We start from the raw sequence: 14,563 nt of genomic DNA, 5'->3' as shown, positions 1-14,563 counted from the left end.
AGTTGGTTTGTATCTTGTTTAATCAGGAAAACATCCTGTAAAATCTAAATCGCTGCGACGGGAAACCCTTAACCAATCATAACCCGCTTCCCTCCCAGGACCGAGTCAGAGCGACGTTAAACTCGCCAGATTGAGCCTGATGGTACCGGAAGAAAGGCGAGTTGGCCTTCAAAATGAAGGCATTTTAGTGGCGAACGAAAACTGGTCTTGGAGATGAGCAACAGTTTAATAGATGAAGAACTTAGCTTGTTGGAGATCTCAGAAAAAAAGCTGTGCAAGTGCTGATTATATGTACTATATTTATCAGGGCCTGTGGTTGTAACCAAGGCTATTATAGTTAACTAAAATTAACCTAATTGTGGAAAAAACGTTTTAGTTAACTGAAAATAAAATAAAAACTAGGCTTTAGAAAAAAGAAAACCAACTGAGAGAATATTGTGTACTTGAAAAATTTGTTTGGTTAAATTTGTCAGCACAACAAGCAAGAGGAGGTGTTGGTGCAGATTGTAATTGAGATTGGGATGTCTATGTGACTTAGTCAATTGTCTTCACAAAGTGTTGGGTTTGGATTTCAATACGTATTCAAAACTTATTAAACCATACCTCTGACAAACAACCCTTTATAGTAATGAAAATTAAATTAAAGTAATACAGAGACTATATTAGTTTTATTTTATTGTTTTATTATATTTTTTATTATTGTATTATTTTATTTTTATTTTATTTATTAGTTCAATTTTTAGTATACTAAAAATTGAACTACCGAACTAAACCAAACTGAAACTAATATTTAAAAAATAAATAAATAAATAAACCGGAAATCCACTCTGGAAACTAACTGAAACTAAACTGAACTGACAACAAAGACAAAAAAATAAACAAAATAAAAAATAAAAACCAATGAGAAATACGAAGCTACAATAACCCTGGTACCTGGTTCTAACAAGTTTGTAGACGAGGCTTTTACTTTGAAAGCAGCGAAGCGGAAACCCCGTGTTCCGTTGCGGCGCGCTTGACGCTGCTGTGTCGCTCCGCAGCCAGGTGGCTCGCTCGGCTCCAGGTCTAGTAGTCGAGCCTGTCAACAACAGTGCAACCCGACACGGGATAGCCAGCCACTGGGCTAGCTAACTAAACTAGCTAAGTGAGCTAGTCCGTTAGCATCCAGGTTATCCAAGTGGTGTCACAACCCGCTATAATCCATCTGAAATTACACATGTTTGGAGTTGCTTGGAAAAGACCGAGAGGCAAAAACTGACTTGCTCGCTTGGTAAGTTGTCTCCAGTCCGGCTGAACAGCCAGAGAAAGGCAGCTTCTGTGTTTCCATTTTGCGTATTCAGCGTCTTGGGTCAGTAACGCTAGCGGACGGTTGCTAGCCAGCGAGCACTTGATGCATTAGTTTTGTCAAGGAGTTTGTTAAATAGGTCGGACCTCACATTTACTCCGGATGCGCCTCGGGCGTAAACAGTTGTATGATTTTTTATGCATTATTGTGTGGCCGCTCAAGCAAGCTAACTTTACCCGCTTGGTACCGTTTCCCTGGACCGGGGAAAGAGACAGGGAGACAAGCAGGACAGGACGGAGGGCACACACTTGTTGCAAAGTAGTTCGTCCACAATATAACCATGTAAACATTGTTAGCTAATAAGATAACTACTAACAGCGCACTAAGTAAAAGTAACGCTACTGTGTGAAAACTATATCGCCGACTGCTGTTTAGTTTAGTTTGTGTTGGACGCCGAGGATTAGGACCTTTGGATACAGAGGTAAGGTATCTGCTGGATTATGGCGTTATCAAGACCTGTGCGATGTTAATGGTAAGTATTTCAACTCTTCGCCTACTCTGACAGCCGCAGAAAACCGACGTGAAGCTGTTGCTTTAAGCTTTGCACTTTCACCGCAGGTCTGCTGGCCTGCCTCTATTGTGTCCACGCTTTGTTCTCTGCTGCCTGTCAGGGCTGATGAATAGCATCCCCCTCTTCACCTGAAGTTATCACACCAATTGTCAGAGTACATTGTCGAGGTTAGGAAATTTCCTCTGCATAGCTGGTTGAACGTGATCATTGACTTGACGTGCTTTGATACTATCACTCAGTGCCAAGACAAAATGCAGCAGACCTTGTGCCAGCCCACACTGTGCTTTATTCTTCTACAATCTGCTTTCAGCTGTGCAGATTTGGTGGTTCTTGATGACAGTTAAAGACTATTGTAATGCACAACTTAAAGATGTGTCTTATATATCATACTGAGTGTAATGCACGTGGCATAATTTTGGACTTAATGTTGTGAATGGCTTTGTCTAGGTAATGTTTGCATGTCCACGTTTTTTTTTTTTTTTTATCAGCCACACTGTGTGGATTTGGTGGAGATATTTTATCCATTCTTTGTAAAACTAACTTGCACACAAATACATTTAGTTGAAATCTATTTTTGAGGCTTGGTGTCCAGGCTCTTTGTATCATGAATGTTATATAGATGCAGCTGTGTAAGCCAACCTTAGCAGACACTTTCCCATCCCCGCTGCGGTGCTGGACCCACCATCACAGTGAATGTTTAGCATTCCATCTTAGCAAAGGCGTTTCCTGTCAACATCTACAGCCTCAAGTTTTTCAATCTCTGTAAGCCAAGCACACTAACCCCCCTTTCCTCAATATCACGCTGTTTGCCTGTCTTTTAATTTTCTGTGTTTGATCAAGTGACTTTATGGAATCAGACTAATCAAAGCAACCATTACATAACAGGAGGTTGCCTTTTATCAGTTTGTGTGTACAGAGGGCACACGCAGCAGAACAAAACAGGCACATGAAGGTGTGATATGTATAGGCTACTAGGAGACGAGACAGTAGGGCCAGCAGTATTTCTGGTTAGAACTGTTATGAATTGAATTTACTTGGTTTTATTAGGCAGTCAGAGAGTGCTGACATGAGCAGTGAGCATAGTGCAGATATAAGCAGGAAAAGGTAAACATTCAGCAGCGATCAGTTAATGACTTTGCCAACGCATATTTTTCATTTTTTTGTCTGTGCATATGCCATCGACATGAATGTGTGGGTGTGACTTTGTTTGTGTAAGTCTGTGTCAGTGTAAACATTATGCTCAGTTCGCTTCCGTATGGAGGCCTGAGAACGCAGCGCTGAAGAGGCACAAGGGCTGGCCCGTAGTAACTGAGCTGTGATTTGTCTGCCACAGCCACAAAGGGCTGCAGACTTGACAAGTGGGAAGCTGTATGTGTTGTTGACACAAAGTTTCTTGCTGTCAGGCCCCTTCGATTCCTTCCCCGTGTGTGATATGACATCGCTGCGTGGTAACAACCAAATCCAGCACTCCACTGCAGACGGCTGACATCTGGTTAGGTAAGTTTTGGAGAGATTCACTCTAGCAGCTGAGGTAGCTTAGCATTTTTTTTTTCCCAAAGCAAAATAGTTGGCTCAGCAAGCTGCTTTGCATATATCTCTTCTGGCATGCCAAAGAGCACAGGCCATTAAGGAGTATCTCAACACAGGAACATGTGGAAAGCATTATCTGATCTGAAGAGGGAGCCTCTTACAAGGCTGACACAGAACTACTTGGGCTGTTAGTGTCGTTGGTGTTTGTCCTCAGGTTAGAAACAACTTTTGGAACTCGCTGTCATAGTCTATCAGCAAAACAAAGTCAAATGATGTATCATTATTGAGTTAATGGTATACTTTATTAAAGTTATGGGTCATTTTTTTTTACAGATAAGTTTTTAGTATGCTTTAGGGGAGGAGCTGAATAATGGCTGTCTGGTTTGTGTTTTCAAAGTAATGCCCAATTCATTGTCTGTGCCTGATCTGCCTGTGTTACAACATATTGGAGAAGAAAAACAATGACATTGTACAGCTGTTCAGCCCCTCCCAGTCTGAGGAGCCACCTGAAAGCTACATAATCTTGATCACTACTGCCCTATGCATTCAGCCATCAGAGCTTAGCTTAATCCTACCAGAGTAATCAATAGCCTTGTGTAAATAATGCTTTTGGTTGGGTATAGACTTGTGCTGTGGTGTATGGCACTCCCAAGACAAAGTCCACAATGATGCATAGATGGTGTGCTAAGAAGCTAATCTTGATTCTTGTTTTGCATTATACAGTGCTGTGGTTGTTGAATACTTCATCTGTGAATGCCAAGCACTTTAGATTGATTCAGTTCCATTGTTCAACAGATGTATATAAGTTTATTTCCCCACCTATAGGTGCTATTGAAGAGGATGGCTGCACAAGTGGAGGTTCAAACTGGGGAGGTGGGGAGGACAGGGGTGGGAGGACGATTGCACCTCAGTCCCCTGACTGACTCCAGCAATAAGAGCCTCATTGAGGGTCCCTCCAGCAACCAGGGGTCCCTTATAGTCACTCCGGAGCCCAATAAGCCTGTCCCCACCCCCAAGCCACGACTCACTCCCAAACCCTTTGCTGTGGAGAAAAATCCCACCATTAGACCCATACTTGCCCCTAAGCCCCAAACTAAGCTCCATCCAGAGCCTACTCGCCCCACTGGATACAAACCTGACCTTCCAAGCACTCCAAAACCACAGCAACCAGTTGTCAGTGGCAGAGCCAGACCAGTGTCAACCAACCCAAACCGTCCTGCTCCTACCTCCTTTAAACCTTCTCCTAAACTGAACACTGGACAAACGACCAAGCCTGTAGTCCAACCATTCAAACCAGCCCCTCCCCTTACCCCTGAAAACACTAGTAAACCCAATCCTCCTCAGCCAGCAGAGAGACAGAAGCCTGGGACATTAAGTTCGCCCTATGCTAGGAGCCCTAAAAAGCCCCCTGCAGCAGAGTGGTCTGGAACCACTAAAAAGGAGGAGGACACCATAGCATCCAGTAAAGGACCAGGTGGGACCTCCATGACCAGAGCCAAGTCCATGGGTTTCCTCCTTCAGGTAGGGCAGGACGAAGAGGAAAAGCAACAGAATAAAGCTGAGGCCGCCGTGCCCCTCCGACCCCAGCCCAGAGGCTCCAGGACCAGGCCTGTATCAGCCATTTATCTTCCCTCGCCCAACAAGACAGAGCCCCCGAGTCCTGCCCCTCGCTGGGCTGGGAGACGACCCCTTTCAGCTGATCTCACATCCAAATTTGAATCTATTGGCCTTTCACTGCACCGTAAACCCCCCAAGGCAAACAGCAAGGAGAACACTCCAGAGGAGAGAAGACCACTGGGGAGGAGAGAGACAGAAAAAGACCCGGACAGGGCCTCAACAACACTGCAAGGTGCAGATGGTCTAGCCAAGCCTGCTGTATCAGACCAAGACAACATGAAGAAAGAAGAGGCAGGCGAGAAAGATATGGACGAAGAGAAGGGTGGGGGTAGCATCAAGAGACGGATCAGTCTCCTCCTCGATTCATCCTCCTCTCCTGGGGCAGGTGCAACAGGTCAAAAGTCAGAACCTCAGTCTTCAGTGCAGCCGGTCCCCGAGGGTGAACCTCCACTGGGAGTTAAACAGCGAATCAAGCAACTGACAGAGGACCCACCTCCAGCTCAGAGTCCCCCAGTGAGACCAACAGTAAAGCCCCGCCCCTTGCCCCTTGACCTGACCAAAAGGTAAGAGCTGCTTTTCGGTTTGCTTTTGTCCCTTGTCTCTGTCCAGGAGTTCCATTTTCATTCATGGTCTTGTATGATGTATGTTTTTCTTCATCAGGTTTACCCCCGAGAGGTCAACAGACCGTGACAGCCCCACCTTCAGTGAGGCAACAGATCGCCATGAGAGTGACAAAGATCCTCAGAGGACAGTAAGGGCGAATTAAGATCTCTTTGAGACTTTAGAAATTTGGTTGTTTTGAGCACAGAAAATGTGTAGCAAGCAAATAACAGTAAAAGTGACGGCGAGTTTTGTAACTCAGTGCAGGGAAATTCGTTCACATGTTATCCTCTAAATTGCTTTTTAAACAGCTCAATTAATTAAGTTTCTTGTGTCTGTTAGCCTTGCACAGTCATGCTCTGATTTTGTTTTGGTTGTTCACAAAACAGCTGGATTCAAACAATTTATAGGGGCAGCAGTAATGAGCATTTACGGAAATACAAAGCAGGTGATTGGATGAACCTGACAGGCTAACCATATGATATAGTGATAGTGACACATGAGTCAAAATATTCACCCACCAAGAAGATAGGAAAAAAAGACAGAGGACATGTGCATTTTACAGATTTTCCTTGGACAAATAAGTAGATAAATGTGAACTGGATGGCAGTATAGCATTCATTCTTGTGCTTTTATGTCTCGTCTTGTAGACAACATGCACTTTGTTTTTGTGAAACAAATGGCAGATATTCGAATACATATCAGCTTATGTACTTGCTATGTCAAATACGATGTTTATGGGACAACACATGGTGACACAAGAAAAATAAGCACTTACAGAATTTGCTTCAGACCCATGTGTTTTTTCAGGAAATTTTCCCCTGAGGAAATGGGGCATTGCTGTAAAAAGAGTGTCACTCTCATAGATGTGCAAAGCTGTGAAACCTAAGAAGGCAGGCACATTAATCGTCCCTTGTGGCGTTTGGTTATGAAACATTTTGAGGAGATCACTGGGAAAAGGTCAACACACAGAGGCTTTGATTACCACGTTTGCACCACACCCACTGTTATGAGGCCAACACCAAAGAAGAGGATATCATTTCTACGTTGACAGTTGTTCACTCAGTCACTTTTACTTCTTTGTGTCCTGTATTTCTCTCCTGTTGTCAAACCAAATACTCATCCCTGGGTTTTCACATAATAATTTTTAAGGCTCCAATTCCTTCAACTTATTCATATAAGACAATAAATTCTTAGTGTTAAAATTATGACAGAAAGACAGTGGAAAAGTCAGGTTAACTGGTCAAGAAAAATAATGAAAAACAATTTGCAATATCTAACAATTCTCAATAAACCTCTGTGAATTTTCTTAGGTTGAGGAGTCAGCATCCATCCTCACGGACCAAAAGAAAATGGATCAGGACATCAGAGATTCCCAAGTGCAGATCACTGAGGCCGTGGAACAGTCGGCGGACGCAACACCCAAGGAAGGTGGTCCCGGCGGTGCAGTACTGACAGTGCGAGCGTCCCTTTTTGAGAATGTGGTGGAGAGGCACAGTGTGCTGGTGGTGGACGAGGATCAGCATAAACATGAGGCCAAGAGCCTGCCCAGGAGCTTGCCACTCAAGAGAGGGGACGGTGAGGATGAGGGAACTCTGGTCACCGCCACCTACAGAGAGCCTGTATCGCCATCAAGCCCACTGCGGGTGCTGCATTCCTTCGACACTGTGCCCGCAGTGCAGGAAAGCAGGGCAGTGAGCAAAAGCATTCCCGTGGCTCAGTTGGAGGAAAAAGCCATGACCTTACGCTCCAGACGGTCAGAAGAGAACAGGCCAGCCCCAACCCAAGGGGAACCTGTTGTGGGTTTGATGCCTGAGCAGCAGCAGCCACGATACCTGAGAGTCGGGGCTCTGCAGAAGTGGACTGCAGACCTGGAGCAAGAGGCAGGAATAGAGGAAGATCTACGAAAGGACTCAGAAAGGGACAGACAGATGGCTTTGGAGAAAGAGAGAGAACAGCAGAGAGACGCAGAGATGGAGGAAGCAGCTGCAGCCCCCAAACGTTTGAAAATGCTAGAGATGGATGAGCCGCCTAAACCGAGGGCCACTTACTTTGCTTTGACTGGACAAATACAAGAGCCTGGAAATGTAGAAGCAGACAGAGGGGATGTTGGAGTGCCCTTTGATGATTTCTCTGTGAGATCAGGGCACTGGAGCTCTCAAGGGAAAGTTGTTCCATTAAGAAGAAATCCTTCATTAGAAGAAGCTTTTATAAAAAGTGAAAATTCAATAGAGAAGAGCCTAATATCTGAAAAGGAGAGGGAATTGGCATGGGACAGACAGGTGACAGAGGGAGAGATGGAAGTTGAAAAGCACAGAGAATTAAATAGGGAAACAGAGAGACAAAGGATGAGGTTAATAGAGCTAGAGAGGGAAAAACAGAGGCAGCATGAAGCTGAGAGACAGGCACATTTAGAGTTTGCAAGGATGAAGGAGAGGGAGATGCAGAGAGAATATGAAAGGCAAAAAAAGAAAGAGAAGGAGAACCTGCGTGAGTTAGAAAAACAGAAACAGCAACAGCTCGAAAAAGAAAAACAGCAAGAGGTAGAGAGAGAAAGAGAGAAACAGCGACAACTTGAGAGAGAGAGACTACGGCAACTTGAGAGAGAAAGACAACGACAACTTGAGAAAGAAAGACGACAACTTGAGAAAGAAAGACAACGAGAATTGGAAATGGAACGACAGAGGGAGATGGAGAGAGAGAGGCTGCGAGAGCTGGAAAGGGAGAAGGAGAGACAGCAGGAGCAGGAGAGGCAGAGAAAAAGGGAGCAAGAAAGACAGAAGGAGCTGGACAAGGAGAGGCGGCTGTTAGAGCTACAAAAAGAAAGACAGAGAGCAGAGGAGCTGGAGAGAATACAGGAGATGGAGCGAAGGCAGCTCTTAGAGTTTGAACGACAGAAACAGAAAGAAAAGGAGAGGCAGCAGCTCTTGGAGCTTGAGAAGCAGAGACTTAGGGAGAAGATGGAGAGAGAGGAAGCAGAGAAAATTAAACAGATGGCCATACAACAAGAAGTGGACAGACACAAAGAGCTGGAGCGACAGAGGGCGATAGAAAAGGAGCGTTGTAAAGAGTTAGAGAGGGAAAGGCAGAGAGAGCTGGAGAGACAAAAGCAGAGAGATTTAGAAAGGGAGAGACAGAAACAACTAGACCTTGAGAGACAGGAGCTGGAAAACCAGAGGATAAGACAACGGGAACTTGAGAAGGAAAAGCAGAGGAAGGAGGAGTTGGAGAGAATGATGGAGATTGAGAGAAGAAAACTCGCGGAGTTTGAAAAGCAAAAGCAGGTGGAGAGGGAGAGGGAGAGACAGCAGCTTGTAGAGTTGGAGAAACAGAGACTGAGGGACAAGATGATGAGAGAGGAAGCAGAAAAACTGAGACAGGTAGCCAAACAGCAGGAAGCAGAGAGACAAAGGCTGAAAGAGAAGCAGAGGAAAGAGCAGCAGGAGAGGATGGCACTGGACTCGTCACCTCTGAGGCCCAAAGTGCTGGATCTAGACTCTGTGCTCCGTGATGACTCGTTTTCCAAAGCCACTCCTCAACACAGTGACCCTGCAACGCGATGGAGGCAGGTATCTCCCAGAGCTGACGAGCTTTATAAACCTGCCATTCTCGACATTGACTCTTTCACAACTCAGACCCAGCCCTCACCCAGTAAAGACATGTTTCCTGTTGCTGGTATTCAGGTTATAGAGGCTGGGAGTGGGTCTAGATCACAGCCTCTCACCCCTGAGACGGACAGTGGCCGTAAGTTAACACCAGAGAGTTCACTGGGCCGGCCGAGCCCCACGTGGACAGTGTCACTTCAGGACCCGTGGGAGCTGAGGCCAGGTGAGATGTCCGTGGACAGACCCCCAGCCAGAGCTGAGCCACTCAAGAAACCTGCCAACAAACTCAGCGTGGAGCAGTTCCTTCTCAGGCATGAGGACATGCTCCTGGCTCCAGAGAGGCGCTGGTCAGGTGTGCCGGATCAACAACAGCACTCGTCCCATTTCTCCAGCGAAGAGCCCAAGACTGCCAACACTCCCATGGAGCAAATCTGGCTCCCCAGAGAGCCAGAACGCTGTGACAATAAATTAGACGTCTGGGAGCGCAGGAGTTCACAGGGAGCCCAGGTGAGATAGAGATACTCAGTGTGATATGTGAAAGACAGTAATTAGCAAAAATGAGCCTTTTCATGTCAAAAATTTGTCCTTTTATGCCCAATAATTGTAATCACCTTTTGTCAGTTTCTGTATACTGAAATCAGATTGACATGGTCATTTTGAGGCAGTCAACACAGAATTTGGCCATGTTAAAAAAAAGTTATTTTGTGTTAAAATCAGTTTTGACAATTAGCATCTGTATGGAAAGACATTAGTGCCAGCTGAGTGAGTTTGTTATGTTTATGGTTAAAAGATTAATAGAATAAGTGAATTTGTTTTCTCAATTTAAATTCAGTCTTCTTAATTCGGATTGATCTTCCCAAGAGACACACCCAGGCACATAGCACATGTATTCCTGCATTGTTGAGCCAAAAAAAAAACAAAAGCATGATCTCCGCTTTGGCTGACAACAGTAGCCCAGCAGTCCTCACACAGCCATTTGGCAGTGTGTCTCCTTCTCCTCAGGCAGTGGTCAAGACTTATTCTCTTGACTTGTTGAGAAATTGCAAAGTGCATCCAGCTACTAGTGCTGTGATGTATGAAAAGACTTAATACATTAGTTTAACTTGCATCCAGGTATTATTATACAGCCCAGCAGGCCTGTGGTTATTTGCAGTATTGTCATATTTGGAAATCAAGCAGTTTTTAGAAGAAATGCAGTTTATAACTTTTCCAAACATGTATCTGCAGCAGTCTAGTTAGTCACTTAGCCACTAGCTACCCAATAGTCAGCAGCTAACAAGGCCACATGTTTATGTTTTTAGACAGCTGTCAGTTTTGGGCTATGCACAAAAGAAATGACAAGATTCTGAATTTGGATTTTGTAAACCTTTGTAAGAAATTATGACCAGAAGTTAAATTCAGTAATGACATTTAATTTATGTTTGTGTTTTCAAGTCCTATTCATATTTTCATTAGTGATTTTTGGACTACACGCCACATGATGATATGGCTGAATTACAAAGCGTCCAGCCTGCAAGACCTTTGCTCCTTATTAGTGCTCACCACACAGTGGAGTCCTCATGTGCTACCTGAAATATGACTATTTGTATGGCAGTTTCCCTGTATTCGGTGTGCAGGACAAAATAACAGTAAAAATCTATAATCACTTTGGAAAACAAATTCACTTAGCTCACATCAGCATTATTGTGACTCTTTGTTAGTATTTCATGATCAGTTCCTACTTAACAAAACCGAATGACCATGCCAGTTTGTGTAGCGAGCTAGCAACATTCAGCGTGTAGTCGAATGTTAACTACATTTTGCAAATAAACATTGAATAATTTGACGGCAAAACACCTGCTATAAATTGATGTAGCTGTAAATAATACTGTCGTACAGTGTCAACTCACTGTGAGAATTTCAGTCAAAAGTGTGTGTGTGTGTTTGGAGCATGTGCTGTGTGTCTTTGTTCTCAGTTACTCCCAATTGTTTTGTTTGCATGAAATAGAAATTCTATCCGTTAAACATCTGAAAATTGACACTGAAAATGTGTGGTTGATCTCATCATGTATTCTTTGCAGTAAGTTCACTAGTTGTGGACAGTAGCAACTTTGACACACCTCAGAGGTTGAAAGTGGTTTTTCAAAATTGCTGTGTGGTTGATGAATATCTCTCACAGAGGATTTGCCCACAGCATCCAGGACAGAGGGTGCAGATGGAACTTAATGTCAGGATTGTCTGTGTAATCAGCAGCTGTTAGACAAGGCACATCATCATGATGAAGATGTGGAGTTGACTCTGGTGCCCCTGTGTGTGTGTGTGTGTGTGTGTGTTAGGAGCTGAACAGGATGCGGTCCCGCAGCGTGTCGCGACGGTCGGCCCCCTCAAGCAGCGCCGTGGAAGCAAATCTTTCCAGGATGAGGAGTCGCAGTGCCCACAGAGAGAGGGACCGTCACAGCTGGGTGAGTCAGGCTGCCGCTTGGTTCCTCAGCACAGACAAAACTGTTCCAGGAAAGTCCTAACTGCGTGAGATACAAAAAAAAAAAAAAAAAAAATTCAAGAAGGAAAAACACCGCCTCTGACGCCACTTCAGTGTAATAGCTGGCTGTGAGCCCTTTATTTTGGTCATGGTTTACGTTTGGTCTGTGCCTCACACACCACTCCAGTGGGGCGGGAATTACGTGTGTGTTTGCCTGTGCTTGAATGAGCTTGTGTGTGAGTTTGCATGTGTGCAGTGAAGAGAGGCATCGGATGGAGCAGGAATGCGGTTGGTTGACTGAAAGTTGAGAGCTGAATGCAGCCGAGCTCAGAGGATAATGAGCAGTGACGACTGTCAAAGGCACCATCTGTGATTCACCTCCACTCCCTCCCACTTCACGTTTTAGGGAACTGGTGGCCAAACATCTTCTCTAGCCTGTAATTCAGGATTGGATTAGTCAAAAGGTTAATGAGTGCTCACACTGCTCACTTGGCATGACTGTTTGCCTGGTTCGGTCAAAGTTATGAAGTGCTGCAGCTGGGGAGACATGCAGTTCTTTTGCGAGCTACAATGTGTCTGCATATTTATAACCACATCATCTCCATCTAAACCAACACACAGTGTTTATCTGATATGCAGTGATTGATTTGGTTGCCTTTTTGCCAGTGACAGTGCTGTGTGTAGACTGTGGTTAAAAGTCTGAGCCCAGAGATGCATTGCATAATGTAAGTGCACACTGTCATGACATGGAGCTGGAAAGTCCCAAAACATGAGGTCACCTTAAGTGTTAGGTCACTATCACCATCTAGTGGTTGTAGTTCAGTGGTGTGAGTGTTTGTCTTTCCAGTGTATTCAAAGGAATAATGTTAACTTTTATTAAACCTAGTTATTTTAAGGTTTCTGTGCGTACTGTGCTGAGACCTGACCTGCTATTGATTGCTCTAGAGCTAGGTGATATAGGGATAAGTGACAAAATAAAATGTAACAGTATTTTTGAGCAATTGTCTCATTCGAAATATTGTGACAACATTGTAAGGATGAATATTGGTGTTTTCACAAAATATTTTCACAATGCCGTTTTTGATTGACAGTTATTAGTAATGTGGATATGATGGCCAAGCAGGTAAAAACAAATAACAGAACAGCTATGATCGTCCAATTTCAAGTTCACGTTCAGAAAATTGCATTTCTTTACTCAAATGCAGCTTTTAAAATCCAGAAGACAACACTTATGCCAGATCACAATTTTACAATATCCAGAATCCCAGATGATATCTAGTGTTATATCATGATATTGATATATCAAATTATTGCCCAGTCCCAGTTTACTCTTGTCACTGCATAGTTAGTTATTATTGGCTTTAGTGGTTTGTGTCTAGTTTTTAGCTTGGGAGCTTTGCCATAGTTTTCCCCCGCAACTGCAAAAAAAGGCATGCGAGTTTCTATTAGTCTGCATGAAAGGTGTGACCACAATTAGATTTACTGAGACATTTGGTGTTCAGGGGTCAGACACATATCACAGCTGAGTTTGACCACGGACTGCATTAATTTGAACTTTATTCTTACAAACCGAAGAGTAAAAATGAATAGGTTTTGATTTATCACATAGACATTGAATTAGTCCCTCACAGGCTGATTTTGGCAGACGTTCAAAATTGAGTAAGTCAAATCAGAATTTGAGAAATGCTGTTGGTATGATCAGTTCTTTACAATCAGGAGCATCAGTTTTGTCAATTTGACAGCTACAATAAGATTAGCACAAAAAATGACACTTGAACACAGTGGAATGATTATGTGTGTTATGTATATGTATTTTTCCATTGTGTTATTAAGACAACATCTCTGAGCAAAATCCCAGCCTGTGTATGTTTTAGAAATCTTTTGGTGAATTTGGAGAAATTAATCTCAGTAATGCCAAAATCTGTCACAATCACCAGTGTAAATAATATGATTTAATTTTCATCTTTCTTGTCTATATCACAATATAAAACGTCCATCGTTCAGACCCCACTTAATATTTACTGGGAGTCGTGTGTAAAGTCACGCAGCCCTGAGTTCATACTTGTCCAGTGACATCACAGGGATACGGCAGAGGCAGTGAGGCTGGAGGGTTGGACAGAGCAGAGATGGGCTCTGGGCTGAGAGCTGTGCTGTACATGTGGTCATGCTGTCTGACTCCTCAGTGCCTCTGGGTAAGTGGCAGCACAACTCTTTTACTTTAGAGGATTTTATTCTGTCTGCAGCATGCCTGTCTTTTCTTAACACTGAGTCTAGCCAGTTGCTCTCTGTATGTGTTTAGCTATAGCCCATATAATCTACCTTCTGACAGCGTGTGGCTCCATGCTGCCCGGGTGATGTCAGCAGAAATGGGGAAGTGATGCACAGCTATGAGTCATTTCCTGGTGGATGATGTTCAATATTGGGATTGGGATTGGGATTTTTCAGCCAATTAATATTATTCATTACTCATCTCAAAAGTAATTTATTTATTACTTCCTGTGAGTAGTGGTTACGCCATATTGTTATGTTGCTTTTTGGTTACACCCACTAATTGCTTGGCTCGTTTCTAAGGGTTGATGTCTGATATTGTTGTAACTGTTGTGCTTAATAAAATCAGCCTAGTGGGAATATTCCCAGCCACACATTATAAACTTTTCTGCTGTCTCAGCTATGCTCGCTCCCTCAGTTTGACGGCTAATCATGGTGAGAACAGCGTTGTGTATGGTGGTGGGATATAGTCGCTGCATGATTTAAATTCAGTTTGGAGTTTAGGTTGTAATGATGTTAACTCAGGCCTGGGCGATATATCAATTTCTTATTGATATCATTATATGAAACTAGATATCGTCTGAGATTTTAGATACTGTAATATTATGATATGGCATAAGGGTCTTTTGCCG

General features: G+C 43.7%; 1 protein-coding gene across 1 annotated transcript in view; it reads left to right on the top strand.

The window, feature by feature from the left end:
- Positions 1-1,058: 1,058 nt before the first annotated feature.
- Positions 1,059-14,563, top strand: part of LOC115365573 (titin homolog) — a 29,470-nt gene continuing 15,965 nt past the window's right edge. Inside the window, exons 1-6 of the mRNA XM_030060656.1 lie at positions 1,059-1,267; positions 3,257-3,350; positions 4,209-5,563; positions 5,661-5,751; positions 6,914-9,712; positions 11,521-11,646. Coding sequence (XP_029916516.1) covers positions 4,224-5,563; positions 5,661-5,751; positions 6,914-9,712; positions 11,521-11,646 — 4,356 coding nt within the window. The 5' untranslated portion in view covers positions 1,059-1,267; positions 3,257-3,350; positions 4,209-4,223. The remainder of the gene's footprint in view (positions 1,268-3,256; positions 3,351-4,208; positions 5,564-5,660; positions 5,752-6,913; positions 9,713-11,520; positions 11,647-14,563) is intronic.

The sequence above is a fragment of the Myripristis murdjan genome, chromosome 9 (genome assembly GCF_902150065.1).
Source record: "Myripristis murdjan chromosome 9, fMyrMur1.1, whole genome shotgun sequence".
NCBI lineage: Eukaryota > Metazoa > Chordata > Actinopteri > Holocentriformes > Holocentridae > Myripristis > Myripristis murdjan.
The sequence above is the reverse complement of the archived record's forward strand: the minus strand, read 5'-3'. Positions and strand labels throughout refer to the sequence as shown.